Source organism: Eulemur rufifrons, chromosome 2 (genome assembly GCF_041146395.1).
Source record: "Eulemur rufifrons isolate Redbay chromosome 2, OSU_ERuf_1, whole genome shotgun sequence".
NCBI classification, from domain to species: domain Eukaryota; kingdom Metazoa; phylum Chordata; class Mammalia; order Primates; family Lemuridae; genus Eulemur; species Eulemur rufifrons.
In genome coordinates this window covers 30,235,543-30,252,205 of record NC_090984.1, presented here as the reverse complement: position 1 = coordinate 30,252,205, position 16,663 = coordinate 30,235,543, and the positions used below count along the sequence as shown (strand labels likewise).

At 55.8% G+C, this 16,663-nt stretch overlaps 1 protein-coding gene across 1 annotated transcript in view; it reads right to left on the bottom strand.

The window, feature by feature from the left end:
* The window catches only part of IGDCC3 (immunoglobulin superfamily DCC subclass member 3), a 37,380-nt gene extending 23,293 nt beyond the window's left edge, over positions 1-14,087 (bottom strand). The window contains exons 1-2 of the mRNA XM_069491949.1: positions 14,015-14,087; positions 11,509-11,814 (exon numbers count right to left, since the gene is read on the bottom strand). Coding sequence (XP_069348050.1) covers positions 11,509-11,814; positions 14,015-14,087 — 379 coding nt within the window. The remainder of the gene's footprint in view (positions 1-11,508; positions 11,815-14,014) is intronic.
* Positions 14,088-16,663: the final 2,576 nt, after the last annotated feature.

Genomic DNA, 16,663 nt, shown 5'->3' with positions numbered 1-16,663 from the left:
TCTGTCACAGCTTTGTGCACCCAGGACTTGGGACAAAGCCCTCTCTCTGGACCACCGTTTTCAGAGCAGCAATGTGAGAAACATGGGCCAAGACAGGAGGCTGGGGGAGGGGGAGGGGGAGGGGGAGGCTCAGGGTGAATCAGCAAAACCGGGAAGCTGCCCCTTCCCAGGCCTGGATGTGCTGGGTTGAGCACTCACAGCACTGCCAGGGCACAAACGCCTCTCTGGTTCACTCACGCCTCTTTGCGTTCACGTCTGCTGTCCTAGAAAGGCCCGGTCTACTTCCTTTCCCTCCTCAAGCTGGCCTGTTTCAAGGTGTGCCTAAAAACTTTTGTCTCTAGCCTCTTGTCAGAACTCCTTGGTCTACACTCCAAGCCAGTCGGGAGGAAGTGGGGCTGGGAACCTGAGATTTTCCCCTCGCCCTCCTCGCCAGGCTCCCAGTTGGTGGGGGTGAGTTCTCTGAGTGTTCAGATGAAAATGCCCCCTGACCACACACAGCAGCCTAGGGGAATAGCGACCCCGAGGCACCCATCCTGGATGCCGGGAGCCCAGGAAGTGAGGACACACACGCACACCCACACACGTTCTCACTCACACCCACACAACACAACTGGCTGGGTGTGGGCGCAGTGACTTTACAGCCACCACGTTGCACGGGGTTAATTGCACCGGATTCTGCTGCAGCACCGGGGGTGGCGATGTCCTGTCCCTGTCCCTGCCAAGGAAGAAGGATCATTTTCTTTCGATGAAGAGGGATCGTTTTTTTGGAGCCAGGCTGCTCCCAGGCCACTCTCTGTCCACCACACCCCACCTAGGGCGGAGAGCCTGGCAGAGAACCTGGTGTGGTGTGAGGGACAGCCACCACATGGCATCCTGAAACCCCACTGCCTCCGCCCTTTGGACATGTGCACAGACAGGGTGAGGGAAGAGAAAGAGGGGAGAATGACAAGAGAGCTTTTCTCAAAACTTTCATGCTGACATTTAAGAGAGGAGGAGGCCAAGCCCAGTGTGCCGGGGAGGGAGGGAGAGAAGGGAGGAAGGTGGAAGACGAGCTGGGGGGCTTGGACGGGGGCAAGAGTGGGGATGGGGCATTCAAGACAAAAAGGGGACAGGGTCCCAGAATTTTAGAACTGGGAAAGGACTTTAGGAACCTTTTCATCTGGTCCTCCCCACACCACCTCCCACCTACAAGGAAGCTAGTGGCCCAGAAAGGTAGGCAGATGGGTCTGAAGTCACCAAGGGGTGAGTTGAAATTTTATATTGTAAAAGCAGCTTCTTGTAGAAGTGGGAGCCAAGGAGGGTGCGGAGGTAAGCATGATGTTGTCAGGGTCAAGTCCAAGACTCTCCATCAATAATGCTGGGTCCGGAGGAGGTGTCCCCTCCAAGCCAGTCCAAGCCAGCACCTCCTGTCTCCAGGACTCAGGCCCCACCCAGCTTTTCTGCCCTGCTGACACCCAGGCCCACGAAGCTGGAACAAAGGGTGCCCCCGTTGGCAGATGGGGTGGCAAGACCCTACACTCCACAAATGCCTGGACCCTACTCATCCTCTCTCCTCCAAAAGACAAGGCAGGGCAGGGTGGTGCTCCGTCCTGCGTTCCACAAAGACAAAGGGCCCAGCAGTGTGAAGGGACAGAGGGAGCTTGAACCCAGAGCTGTCCTCAGTGTGGGACTATCTGTATCTTGCACTGGCTCCAGCAACATGAGGTGTCTGTAGTTCCACCACCGTGCTGTCCCATGTGTACTGCAGGGAGAGAGGACATGGGGTTATGGGAGCGAGAGCAGTAAGGTTTGGGGATGAATGTAGTACGGCCTTGATTTCTCTCCATAAAAGCCAGCAGAGTCTTTGTAGACATAATCCCTGGTGGGAGAGGGCTAGCCAGGAATGGGGAACATGGGAAGGTGCTCGTCGCAGATAGGGTCACAAGCCTGGGCCCATGTCCCGGGAATTGTGAGCCCCCAAAACCAAGGGCCTTCGGGCTGGGGCCGGGGGTGGGAGCCAGGCCCCTCACCAGAAGCCGGGCTGTTGGGGAGTGAGTGTGAAGAAGGTCTGAGCACCCAGGGCTGCCTGCTAGATCCCCAAGAGTGTCTGGTTTGGTGTCCCCTGGAAGCACTGGTCCCCCATCCCGGCTCTCACCCCAGAGATCCAATGTCCACCCTGGCCCAGGGTCTCCCAGCCACAACTGCTCCACTCCCCTCCCCAGTAAGGACCCCTGCCCCCTGCTTGAGGCAGGGACCCTTCCAGAGGGGCTGCTCTGTCACCCAGCAGCCTGCTGTCCAGTCCATTGTTCGATGGTGCAGAAGGGCAGGGGACCCACCCCTCCACTAGGTTGGCAAGGGAGGAAGACTCCCAGCCTCCACAGCGGCCAGGGACTAGGGGGGGATGTAATTCTGTGAGGCCTTAGGCCACTTTGCCCTGGGAGCTGTGCTATCGCCCAGGCAAGGGACAGCACAAGGACAGTCAGCATCCTCCACTCCGCCAGGCTGATTATGGCTCCCCCCTACCACTCCCCACACCCCCCTCCTGCCAGGACCCCTGGGGAGAAGGAGCCTTCTCAATCCATGCCAGTTCCTCTCCTGTGATTTGTTCTGAATTTTCAAACAAAGAGTAATTATGACAGATGTGGAGCAATCAGCATCATTATGCTGGGAAACAAGAAAGGGAAAGGAGCAGACAGGACTAGGGGGGAGGGGAATTTGTCTTCCCTGGGAGGAGGCAGCTCCCACCTCCACCTCTAGCAGTCCCGGCAACCTCCCAACTTCCCCTTCAGCCAGAGCCCCTACCCGGAGGCTCTGCCACGCCCGGCAGGCAGGGCAAGGGCAAGACTTCTTACACAGAATGCCATATCCGGGACATCCCAGCTGGGGGATGGGGGGAGTGTGCATGTAACCCTGCCAGCCCACCCAGAAGCGGCTCCCCCCTTGGCCAGGGTTCTAAGCTGTTCTCTGTTCCCCACGCTTCCCCAACCCTGCCCTGCACGCCCCCAGGCATGTGCCTTAATGCTGAGGCACTAATACTAGTATGTTCTCCAGGGACTTGAGCCTCCTCCAAAGACACTCAGGCCAGTGAACTTGGGGTCAAGCTGCCTTGGGTTTCAATCCCAGCTTCCCTACTTACTGTGTACCCTTGGAAGAGTTAATTAATGATTCTGGGCTTCTATTTACCCATGTGTAAAATAGGACTAGTAATTCCCATTAATGGAACTGTGGGAATTAAGTAAATTAACACATAAAGGACTCAGAACAGCACGGCCTCATATTACTATGACTACATCTACTACCACCGGCTAGTTCGCTGCACGCACCAGCACATGGGCAGGCCTCGAACCTGCTCAGCTCAGCATCCAGTGTGCTTCGGAGACTCAAGCCCTCTGCAATATGCCATGGATGTTGGGAGCCCACTTCTAAGACTGGTGAACAAGCCCAGGCCCAGAACTCCAGCCACAGACAAAGCAGGGCAGGACAAAAGGAAAACAGAAACATGCACACCAGCCTACCCTGGGGCAGTGAGGAGTGAGGCGCTGGGGAAGGCAGGGTCCAGCACCAGGCAGCCTCCCTTCCCTGCCCAGGCTGGGGGACCAGCCACGTTCTTGGGCAGGTTGACCCCTCAGGGCCTCAATTTTCAAGTCTGTAAAATGAGAAGTTTGGACGAGTTGAGGGCCAAGTTTTCTCCTGCAGCTCTGATCTTACCTGGAGACTGGGCAGACCTCTTGGGTCCTAAGGGGACTGGGAATTTTAGGATTCTTTTGCTGTAGCCTCCAACTCTGAAAGGGCTAGACCTTGGGTCTCTCTCACGGTGGTCTGCCCCCTCCTCTCCATTTAGGTGGTCTGGTCTCCATCTGCCCACCCCAAGTCCCTGGGGCCTCTTGATAGTCCCCCCTCACATTCCAATGGCCTTGGGGGCAGCAGCCAGACCAGAAAGTCCAGTTCCTGCCCATTATCACTGCTTGCATCTGCACTGCAACCTAACACCAGCATTCCAGAGAGCAGCCCGGCTGCCCCCACCACCCACGGTGGTCAGTGTCAGTGTCCAGGCTCAGAGACGGGCCCAGGTCTCAGATTCCTCTCAGGGAAGCTCTACCCCCAGGGAGCCTCCAACTTGCTGGGGAGTCTGTGGCCCTTCCTTTGAGGTCCTCCTTGAACTTCATCTTCTCAGTCTGTCTTCTCCTTGCCCTGTCCAGAGGGCTGAGCTCACCTACTTCTGCTCTTGAAGCATAAGATCCCTTCTAAGCACAGCAGGAGACGGTGGATAGAATAACAATGAGAGAGAAAGAGGAGCCCAGAAAGGAAGAAGGTATGGAGGACAGGGCAGGAGAAACTAGAACTGAGGGCTACGAAAGACAGGTCCAGAAGCCTGGCCTCAGTGGAAGGCAGAGGTGGGAGCTAGTGTCAAAGACCAAGGAGCATCCAGACCAAGATCCAGAGGAGAGGGAGAAAGGTCGGTGGGAGGCGCTGGGATGTGAGCTCTCTGCATCACATCCCCCTCCCTCCCTGGCCCTGGCTTGCTTGCATTAAGCCCACCACCATCCCCTCCATCGCCCTGCAGTCTGGGGTCCGCCAGCAGCCCCTCCTGCTTCCAGCTCTTCAGGCCTCTGCTCACACCTGCCCTTCCACCTTCCCTAGGTCCCACATCTTGTGTCTGGGTGGCCCCTCATCTGGAAGCCCATGGAGATCCCTCTCTTCTGCTCTCTCCTTACATTCGAAGGCAGTACCAGAGGGTTAGCACTTCTTGGCACAGAGTGAACAAAGTTGGGGGCAAAGGGAGCAAGCTCTGAAATCAAGGAGAGGTTCTTTTGGAGCGGGGGGATGGAGCAGCACGGGCCAGCAGGGTCACTGGGATTGCAGCCAGATTTGGGGCACCTACCTAATGAATAAGAAAACTATGGCCTAGACTCCTGGAAGAGCTTATGGCTGGGCCCACATGCCCACAATGTAAGCTCCACCCAATGACCCTGGGCTTGCCTCCCTCCCCTCTCCCTTCCGCGGGCTGGGGAACGATCAGCCCCTTACCCAGCCCGCTGATAGATAAAATGACCTGTCACTGCCTCCCGCCCTGTAGTGGTTCTGTCTGCTCTAGCGCTCTAGCCTGGCCATGCTGCTCAAGGGAAGAGGGGTTCCCATGGGAAAGCTCTTTGAGGAGAGATGGAGCCCAAGCCCAGGCCCATGTGCATCCTGAAGGCACACACCACACCGTATGCTCAGGTACCCATGCAGGTCCACGTGGCAACACACACTCACTTGCTACTGGTCTCCACATTCCTTGTTTGCAGCTGGGCTATGGCCGGAGAAGCTTAAGGTGCCATAGGTTAGTTACACAGGCAGACGTTTCTGGTGGAATCACTCAGTCCAGTTTAAACAAAGACAGCAGTGAGCTGTTTGGTTTTCCATCCTGGGTATCCTTCTGTTCCATTCTACTTTTATTGAAGACTGTGAAGCTACTGCAGAAAAGTCTGTCTCTCTCTCTCTCTCTCTCTCTCTCTCTCTCTCACACATACACACACACACACACACACACACACACACATACCCTAGCCTGCAGGGACTCTGCAGAGGAGAGGGAAGGCAATACAAGAAGGCCAGGAGTGAAAAAGTCCTTTCTCCCTGGGGTTGGGGAGGGGACAGAGGGTTAAGGGGGGCCGGGGCCTGTTTCATTTGCAGGCTGCAAATGCCTCTCCTATTCACGGGCCCACATTCCCAGCCAAGGCGCCTGGCCGCTGACAATGCCGGGAACAGGAACAGAGAAGATTTGCACATTGTGTTTAAGGGGCCAGCTGGCTGCCTGCGACAGTGGAGCCAAGGTGTGGGAACCAGAAGCGTTCGACTTCCACACTCCAGTCCTGTGGGTGGGGGTGAGGGGCGGCCCTGCACGCAGAGGGGAAGGGGGGCTTCCTCCCACAGTTGGGGCCGATGAGCCTGCGGACATAGGCCTCATCCAGCCAGAGAGTAAAGTCCAAGGCAGGAGATCCAAGACCCAGGCACGGAAGGGGTACCGAGCAATCCAGTCCCTGATTCACACCCCATCTGGCAAGGAAGGGAAAGTCTCAGTTCCTCCGGAGATAAACACGCAGCAGCGCCGCCCCATGATCCTGCCCTGCGTGCAGCGCGCTCCCGGCCCATCCTCCCTGTTCACCAGCTTCTGTCCCTTTGAGCTGTGCTATCAATTACGGGGTGGGGGCGGGGGGGGGGGGAGCAACAGAGAGGCAGGGAGAGAAACATAGGAGAGACAGAGAGACAGCTTTGTCCCAGGAGGCCACATGTTCATTTAGTTTTTACCAAGCTCCACAGGCAGGGGACATGAGAAATACAAAAGAAAGAGAAACCCTTTAGAAGCTTAAAATCTAGTGGAGGAGACAGATGGAATATCCAGCCGCAAGACAGTTACTTAACGCGAGCAGCCGTCACTGAGAGGAAGGTTTAGCCGAAGGCCACAGACCACAAATGCTCCCTGCCTTAGGAAGGGGAAGAAGAAATGACTATGTGTGAATGGTCTTTGGGGAGGGATGGGATATGGGAAGAACAGGGGCAGGCATAGACTGGGAAGGGGCCAGCGAAGGCAGGTGTGCCCTAAGGCTGGCTGGTGACAAGGAAGCCTAATGCCCTAGAGCGGAGGGGAGCCTCAGTCCAACCCCACAATCTTACAACGTGAAAAGCAAAGCCCAGAGAGGGTGGGCGACTTGTCCACGGCCACACAGGACCCTTGATGTCCAGGCAAGGACCTTTCTATCACACCCCACAGCTTCTCAGGAGTGTCAGAAGGGGCCAGTTGGTGGAGGGCTGCCTGGCAGGTACAAGGGTCTGAACCCCACCCATTTGCACCTGTGCCATGGCTGAGTGCAGGTGAGCTCAGGCCTAGGTATGGCCACTTACTCATCACGCCAGTGGCACTTCAGCTGCAGCACCTGCTTCCTGCCCTGATGGGTGGGCAGCTGAGTGTGTTTGGGGGGCAGTGGGGGAGACTTCCTCCCAGCTCTCTCAGCTGCGCCAGGAACACCTCCCTGCACAACCACTGCCCTACACGGGGCCCCCCAAATACCAGGCCGCATTCCCCAGCAGCTCCTGCCCAGAATTCCGGCCCCCACCCAGTCCCTGCCCTGGGTCCACACAACCACGATCTTGCTGCTGAAAGGGGATTCCAGAGTAGCTGGTCCACCTGCCTCCCCCCAGACAGGCTGAGAACGATTCAGACTTCAGAAGCAGGAACCAAGGGCCTAAGCAGACAGGGGACTTGCTGAGGTGGGGACAGTGGGGATGTTCTCTTTGCCTTACCTCACTGCCTCCTCCTAGGAGCCTGGGGTCACCGAGGGCCCTCCTGGGAGTCATACCACCCTAAAGGAGCTCAGAACTTAACTCTTTTCATCTCTGTTATCTCCCCGGAATAGTAATAGTTAATAGTTAACATTATTACTCTGTCTATGTGTTCTGTGAATCCACATTATCATAGGGCACCCTCACAACAGTCCTCTTTGCCAACTAACACTTCCTCCCATGTTAAAGATGAGGAAACTGAGGCTCAGAGAGGTTAAGTGACTTGCCCCAAATCCCATAGCTAGTGGGTGGTGGGGCCAAGGCCCAAGCCCACCAAGCCCACCAAGCCCAGGTCTGTTTGCCACCACAACCCACACTTAGAACCACTGTTGGGCCCACCTAGTCAGGATGGCCCCCGGCTGGGTGTTGGGGCAATCCTGGCACTTTGAGAACTCAGCCAGGCTGGACCTCATCCTAAATCAGTGGCCAGTACCTAGCACCAGCCATCATACTTACTGAGCGGTGCCCAGACGCCCAGCCCTGTGCCAGGGGCTCTACACCCATCACCTCATTTAATCCCCCCACAGCCCGACAGACTGGGGGAATCCTGCCCACCTTTTCAGATGAGGCACTGAGGCTCCGGAGGGTTAAGTAGATTGTGCTAAGGGCACATGATTGGTGAGTAGCAGCCCTGGGGTTCAAACCCACCTAGGTCTGGCCCTGAAGCCCTTGTTCTCGGGAACTTCACGATGATGCCCACAGACCCCCAGAGAAGAGATTGTAACCTGGGAGTGGTCTCTCCTCTAGTGCCCGGCTACTCCAGCGGTCCCCAACCTTTTTGGCACCAGGGACCGTTTTCATGGAAGACAATTTTTCCACAGACTGGGGTGGGGGGGTGTTGTGAGTGTCGGGGGTGTGGTGCAGAGCTCAGGCGGTGAGGCACACAGCCTGTTTCCTAACAGGACACAGACCGGTAATGGGCCGTGGCCTGGGGGTGGGGGACCCCAGTGCTACTCAGATATGGCCTGTGCACCAACAGTATTGGCATTACCTGGGCTCTTGTTAGACTTGCAGAAATCCAGCACTTGGCCAAGACCTACAGATTCAAAATTGGAATTTTATCAAGCTCCCCAGGTGATTCACAGGCTCAATAAATTTGGGAAGCCCTGCACTAGAGAGATCACAGAGCTGCTCGCTCCACTTCCTCAAGAACTAAGGCCAGGAAGTGAGGGGCAGGCACTGAAGGCAGAAGGGGACCTGGGGGTGGGTCCTCTTCCCATCATCCCCCATCCTTGTAGCTATCCCATCCCTCCTTAGAGTCATCCTGGCATACGAACCTCAAGTGTGAGTCAATGTATACGTTCCTACTGGGTTGGCACCTCCAGAGGGTCAGCAGAGTGTCTCACAGGCCAGCCCATGTCTTGAGGCTTGGGAGAACCCCCAGGCCCTCCCAGGAACAAGATGCACTCTGGCTCCAATATGCCACTCCCTGATAGATTTCTCTGGAGTGCTCCCTAGACGAATCCCAGGGAGGGAGAAAGCCGGGGGCCGGGGCAGAATGAGGCGGTTTGCTTTTGCTGGAGATTAACCTCCACGGCAGCCAAGATTGCATTGACAGGCTGTGTCAGTGAAAGTGCTTTTAGGTGAAGAATGCAGTGCTGGCTCCGTGGCTGAGTGCTCCCCATGTGCCAGGCACGGCGTGGGGTGTGCTGGTCCTCATGACCACCCTGCACGGTAGGAGTACAAGCACGTTCCACGGGGGAGGAAACATTAACTTGTCCAGGGTCTCATCGTTACCAAGTCTCAATTTTCAGCCCTCAAACTATAAGCACGTGGAGCTGTGAGGCAGAGAATCCAGGGGTCCTGGGAGCATAAGTACTCTTAGGACCCCGAGCCACTCCATCCTAAAAGGTAAACACTTGGAACTGCAGCCCCAAGGAATCAGCCTGTGGTACAGCCACCCTGGTCTCCTTTCGAGGACAGCCTCTGAGCCCCCTGGGATGGAAGGGGCTGCATTCCTCGCCATCGGCCTCAGCCCCCGAGCTCAGATGCCCCGGCAGTCCTACCCAGTAGACCCGGATGCCCACCTGCCTCACTGGGTTAGTGCACTGGTGGGCCGTGTGTCTTTGAGGGGTGCTTAGCAGGCCCCTCCCCAGGGGGCTCCAGAGGGCTCCTCACACCTTTTCAGAAAGGCACCCTCCCATGTCACACAACATCTGCAGTGCCCGCGGGCACATGGGCAGGGAGTTAGTACCGAAGGAGGAAACCCAGGCAGCTAATCAGCTTTGGAGGTTTCTAGGGACATCAGCCTGTGAAGTGAGAAGAGGGGATCCAGCCACACGGTTGCTTGGCACCCGAGCATTCCCCAGGGGGCCACAGCCATGTAGCGGGGGAGAGAGAGGCCATGTCAGACTGCCTGTGCTTAGAGGCAACCCCCCCCCAGCTGTCTCTAGGACCTCAAAGGATTAACCAGGCTGACCCCACCCACAGCTCAATTTCTTGTCCTGTACTGTTAGGCGTTTAAGGAAACCAAACATCTTGAAAGTATTACCGTTTATAGAAAAGCACGTTTACAATCAGCTCTCTATATGAGCCCCTGGGGATTTATCTCCCAGGATTTTAGGCTGGTGCTGCCAAGGCCTCAGCAGGGGCCATCTACCTCTCAGCGTTGACACGGGCCATGGCGGAGCAGGGAGCATCTCCCTGAAGAGCCTCATCCCACCCCTTCTCCAGCAAATCTTCCCGGGGTCCCCACCCTCAGTCCACGCTTCTCCTCCTCACACCCCAGCCATCTGCTCAGAGGCTGCCCCAGCCTTCCCCAACACCGCCAGGGGGGCCGGGAGATGAGTGTGGCTGAGCCAGCAGTGATCTGGTCTCGAAGTCCAGGGCTGCCTCCCAGAGAGCTCCATATGGGGGCCTGGATCAGACTTCCTTAGAACAAAGGGGCATCTTAAACCCAGCGAGAAGGCTCCTGCCTCAGACTGACTCATCACTCACCAGCCATTCAGAGCAACTGTGCAAATGCCCCCAGAGCCAGGAAGAAACTTGTCAGCAATCAGGCAGGAAAGAGGCAGCATGCCGCAGGAGTTAAGTAGGGTGTAGGATTCAGGATGCCTACACTGCAGTCCTGGCTCTTCTGCTTACCCCAACATCACTGAGTCCCCCTAAGGCTCAGTTTTCTCATCTGTAAAAGGGGGATGATAACGGCCTATCTCCCAATCTCCCAGGGCCTTTGTGATGACTAAATGAGATCATTCACGTAAAGCACTTGGGTGGGGTGCCCAGCATGCAGCAAGTACTTAAAAAGAGTTAGCAGGAATTATTATCAACAATCATCGAAGCAGCCTCTTTAAGGGACACTTCCTTCCAGAAACACAGAGATATGGGATGGAGAACAATTTCCACTTGCCAAAATTTCTGCCTTTTCTCAAAAACAGTGCTTCTCAGCCATGACCCCCTGACCCAGGACTGCCCCCAGCTTGCCACCTCCCGGGATACCAGGAGAATTTTGATTTATGCAACACAGTCCCAGTGTGCACAGATTAAACAATAAGAATAGAATTTTTGCAGGACAGGCAGTTAAAGCACAGCCATCATTGTCATCACCACACGACTGGTGGTCCAATAGCGCAAGCAAAGTACAAATCCGAAGCACCTGGCCTGGCCCTTTCTCTCCTATACAAAAAAGCACATTAGTATGAAGGTGAGTAGGAGGGATGTCAACACTGAGATGACCCTGAGATTATCCTACCATATTGTTTAAAAGCAAACTGTTGACAAGTTTCAGAACTTCATTCCTGGTATACTGAGGTCTTATCCCACCCAAAGGTTCTGAATTAATTCAAGCACATAATTAAAATTGCATGTAGCCAAAATTACCCTTCAAAAATCTCTTAAATCACTCATGGTGATTGTTCATCTTTAAACACAAGCATCATACTCAATGGACTGGGACGCTCACAGTATCACAGGCACGTGGAAACTTACACATGCAGACCCCAAAATTGAGTAAAGTTTTCTCCCCCACTCCCCTGTGAGTGTTTAGCTACATTCTTGTCAGTTCACATTCCAATCAGTTAAGTGAGCCTATGATATAATTCCACCACTGCAAATCACCGCTATGGACCTCTCAGCTGATCCATGCTGAGAATGAGTCCTCCAGAAGGCTGCGTAAGATGGGAGCGCTTCCCTTGCCCCCATGCCCCAGGCTGACCCTGGATCACCAGTGTGGCTTATACAAAGCGAAAACAAGGGACGTCCACTTACTTGCAGCTTGGATGCGAGCCTTCCGGCTGACCACCAGCCCGAAGCGGTTCTGAGCCACACACTCATAGTCACCCTCATCCGAAGAGCTGCCTCCCCGCTCCAGCCTGAAGTGACGGATCATCAAGGACCCGTTGGCCAGCAAGGTGGAGTGGGGACTCTCTGGCAGCTCCACCCCATTCTTTCTCCAGGTGATTCGCACTGGAGGGGTCCCCTCCACCCCGCAGCCCAGCACTACAGGCTGCCCAGGGACTACAACATCATCGCTTGGCTCCACAGTGAATGCCAGTTCAGCAGAGTGGCCAAGACCTGCATCAAAGAAGGGGAGATGGGAGGAAATGGAGACGTTAGTGTGGAATGAGCATCCAGGAAGAACTCCACACATAAGGATTCCAAGTTCCCTGAGCCTATGCACCCCATCCCCATGTTTCTGGAACGTTAATAGGAATCCCTATTATACATAGAACTTTATGCATTACAAGAGCCATCCCACGCAGTATTTCACTCAATCATCAGACCAGCTCAGAGACATGGATATTACTTGTACCATTCCCTCTTTCAGGAAACTGAAGCCCTGAGATGTTAAGTGACTTGCCCAGGATTTCACAGTTAGTTGCAAATCTAGGACCCAAAAGCAAGACTGACTCTAACACAGCTGCTGCCACTTCTGTGGTCACCCTGGGTAACTTCTGTGGTCACCCTGGGTAAGCACTGAAGTTTCACAGACTTTCAGGGAAGGAACTCAGGTAAAGTATTCAACATGTCCTGGCTTCCCATTCCTCATCTGTTTAAATCAACGAACAACAATGTGGCTTGTGTCATAGGATTGTATCATATGATTAACAGATTCAAAGGCACTAAGAAAAGTTAAAAGTTCTAAAAAAATACAGAGTGAGAGAGCAACAAATCATGCTTCTTTTTGCTGGCAAAACCATCTGAGGCCTGGTCCAATGCCTGGCAGGGAGCAGGGTGTTTGGTTCCAGTATCCAGGGTACAGGCTAGACTGTGGCCCCTCTGCCCCTCTCCTAGGAAGCTATGGGTGTTGGTCCTTTTGCCTTTGTCACAGGGAGACATGAGGAGTAGCAAGCACCAACTAAGGTTTTCCAAGAAGAGGGGGGTCCCTAGAATCTTTACTCCCAGTCAACCTTACCATTCCTGCAGGAGAAGATGAGAAATGAGCTGGAAGAGGAGGGCTGGGGGAAGAGGCTGATCAGGGAATCAAGAGAAGCCAGGCAGGAGGGACAAGCACTCCAGGCCCAGGCACGATGCCAAGAAGCCAACTTCTCCAGCAAGCAACTTACCAGACCAGTTACAACTTCACTCCAGGAGGAATGAACCCGCCTGGTCTGGAAGGGCAGCCACAGACCCTTCCTCACATTACCAGGGAACTAGCCATGCGGGAGCCGGCCCCTCCCCGACAGACGAGAGCCCTCCCTGGCTGGGGAGATGGGGAAGTGGGTGGGGAGAAAAGGAGGAGGGGCGCTGGGGTTATGGGCCTCTCCCCCCACTCCAGGGATGTGTAATGTTTTTAGACATTTGGGGATCACAACTCCTTCAAACCCCCATGTCCTGCGTTTCCGCCGCCTCAGCCCCCAATCCAACTCCGGTATAGCCATGGGGAGGATAAAGTTTCTCCTAGATGCGGACGCGGTATTCTACTTCTTGGTAGGGGAGAGGAGGGAGAATAGCCTAAGATGAATGTATGCTGGGAACTTGAGGTGGGAGGGGAAAGGAACTAGATTTTCACCCCTCTCCCGTGAGACGAGCCCATTACAGCCACTGAGGGAACAGGATGGTGGCGACCCGACCCGGCGAGCCAGAGACAGGGTCTCTCCGCGTGTGCACAGTCCGGAGAGGGCAGGGGCGCGTGGGCATCCCCACGGCTCGCTCGCGCTCTCGGCGGCTTCTCCTCCCCTTCTTGGCTCCCAGGCTCTGTCCCGGGTCGCCCTCTCGCCACGCGCCGTCCGTTGGGAATCTTCCTCCTCCTCTTCCTTAGTCTCTTCCGCGCACCCTCAGCCCAGTCCCAGCTCGAAATCCAGGACGTACCCTCTCCGCCCGGCGCAGCCCGCTGGGTCCCAGCCTCCGCCCTTAGTCTGCTGTCTCCCGCCTCGGCCGCCTTGGGCTACTCACTGTCCCCGGCTGGGCACTGTGCACCCCAGCTCGCCCACCTGGGACGGGGCTCGGCCGTGCGGTCTCCCCTGCTCGTTTGCCTCTGTCCCCCTGGTCCGGGCTCCGAGTCCTGCCCTGAGCCCTGGAGCCGCAGCGGAGCGAGCCCCGGCCTCCCTCCTGGGGGCTCCGTCCTCAGCACCCCGCTTCGGCCCCCAGCAGCCCCGCCTTGGTGTCCTCTCCCTGTCCCGCTCCGCTCCGTCCGCTCAGTCCCTCCCGCGCGGGGTCCGCCCGCAGGTCCGCGCCGCTCTCCCCGGGTCTGCCCCTTGCGCCCGCGCACTCCCCTCTCGCCCTTCCCGGGGCTCGGTCCGCCGCCGCCCAGGCCGCGGGCGCCCTCGCTCACCCTCGCTCGGCACGGGCAGCAGCAGCGGCAGCAGCAGCGGCAGCAGGAGCCGGGGCCAGCGCGGCGCAGCCATGGGGCTCTCGGTCCGCTCGGCTCGGCAACGCGCGGCTCCCGGGCCTCTCGCGGCTCACAGCGTCCCACGGGGCCGGCGCCGGGGCCGGGGCCGGGGCTCCGGCCGGGGCCGAGCCCGGGCGGCGGGGGGCTGGGGCCGCATGCCTCCTAGGAGCGCGGGGCGCGCAGGGGGAGCGCCGCTTGCGCCATCTTGCACCCACCGAGCGATCTGTCAGCCCCGCCGGGGAGCGCGCTCCGCACTCGCACCGCCGCGCCCGTACCGCCCTCCTCCCCTGCCCGCCGCCCCCTCCCCTCCCGGTCCCCTCCCCCAGCCCCCTCTCCCCGGAGGCCCTGTCTGGGGAACAAAAGAGCCGGGGAGCGCTTTAAGCGGCCGGACATTCCCGGCTGCGCGGCGGGCGCGCCCCCTGCGCTTTGAACTGTGGCTGGAGCGGCCGGCGCCGTCCCGGGCTGCAGCCGCGTGTCCCCTCCCTGCCGGCCAGCCCGGGATGTGGGGGGCTGAGGAAGTGGGGGACCCAGTGGACTGGGGAGTGGGTCCGGGCTGCGGAGAAACACGCAAAGCTGCGAGATTTACTCTGATTTCTGCAGTGTCCTCCTCCGCGTCTATATTTTAGAGATAATTCCCTAAAAGCTACACAAAGTTGTCAAAGATTCAGCTTGCCATGGGTCCTTTCACTCAAAGAATGGATCGGTTTAGCTTCAAGAGTGGCCTTTCTAGACTGAGGAGTTCTGGCGCTTAGGGAGATTGCCTGGGGAGAGCAGACCCAACAGGACCAGAGAACGCGAAAGCATCCCAAGTTCCGACCCGGGTTCTGCCTGCTGTCCCGCCCAGCCAACCCAGGCAGTCACTCTCACGGAGATCGTCTATTAATAAGAGACGAAGATAATCGTCTCTCTCCCGTTCACCCCCAGGGACCGTTAAACTGCACAGGTCCTCACAAATGACCTGGCAACTGGAAAAGCACATTGAAAGTTAAAATTCCCAGTAACATTTCTATGCCACAAAGAAGACCATCAATGTTTCATGTCAGAGACCATATAAGGAGACAACATGGGTCCCCTGCGAGCATGTTATAGAAGGTAGGCATGTCTCTTAGCAGATATATGTCCATCTTGAATCTTAGCCACTCACTATTAAATGGTCTTCTGTTGAGCCCAGCATGCTGGGCTAGTCCATGAAAATTATCAAGCAGCTACTAAGTTCCAGGAGCTGGAGATTTAAAGGTGGCAGTCTCTGCCTCACTCTGTTACTTGCTCTTCTGGCATTGGACTGGGATGGCAAAGGAATAACTAAGTCTCTACAAAAAATAGAAAAATTAGCTGGATGTAGTGGTGCACTCCTCCCCCCCCCAAAAAAAAGAAGAGGAAGAAGAAGTGCAGGCCTCCAGAAAGCAGCCTGTAGATGGACAACTTTACTAATAATGGGGGCTGTACAGCCCAGGGACTCCTCACTCTGTAGGAGCAACTGGAAGAGGAGCCTGAGAAGCAGGACTTGAGGCATATGAACAGTGGTAGACAATGGAGAAATTCAAGGTCAGTGTGCCAAAGTCCCAATTGCTTTCACTGTGAGGAAGGGTGGGAGCGATGGGCCTCTTGCTGGCCATAAGAAAGGGAGGGAAGGAGGGGCCCTCCCTGGACCTGAAGTCCTGAAACTCCCTCCTGCAGGGCTTGAATTCTCAACAACCGCTTCTTGGCTTGTCCTGGACTCTCCAGAGGTCAAATTGGTGTCTCGAATTGCTGTCATTTTAAATTCATTTTGACAAGTGTTTAATTCTTCTTTATCACAACCTTTGGTCTGAGAGTGATATGCAAATAATGGCTATTCTGCTGAGTGCAGAATGTGCAGTATCTCTCTGTCTGATCTGTCAATTAACCTGGGTCTGGCCCACCAGTCACTTTGGGGGTGGTCCTGAGCAAGGCAGCCTCTGGCTCTTGGTTCCCTCCCATAGAAAAGCACGTTCGTTCCAGGCTCTGTAAAGATCTTAGCAGAGAGTAACTATCAACTGTGAGGCCGAGATGTATGTGGGGTATGAGTGTGTAGTTTTGTGTGTTAAACTGTGGGCACATTTGAGTTAATGGACACAAGGGTGTTTGTGAAGGCAACTGTGCACTCGTGGGTCTCTGCCCTTGTAGACATGGGTGCTCGTGTATGTGTGTGTGTGTGTGTGTAGCCATGAATAATTCTGGTGACCAGAGTTATACGGAATAGTTGTGGAGCCCAAATCTCCGGACTTTTCCCCTCTTCCTTGCACCCAGGAAAGTTCAGAAAAGTGTGCATCCAGATGGAAAGAGATTCACAGAAAGCCTAAGCAAGGGCCATCAAAGAACATACCTTTCCTGAGTTTAAGTCTTTTTCCTAAGCACCTATGGAGGGAGGAAGATGGCTCAGTGCTTTCCCACGACTACCCTGCCATCTACCCTCAAAAACCACCATTTCCCATCCTGGATAGGAAATGTACTCCCTAGGGCAGAAAGGCTGAGGAAATTCTAGTCACTGGCTCCAAAAGAGAATGCCACATTTTTGGAAAATAGTTTATTAATTCATTATAGGGACAGATACATGATCAATGCCTTAGCTTA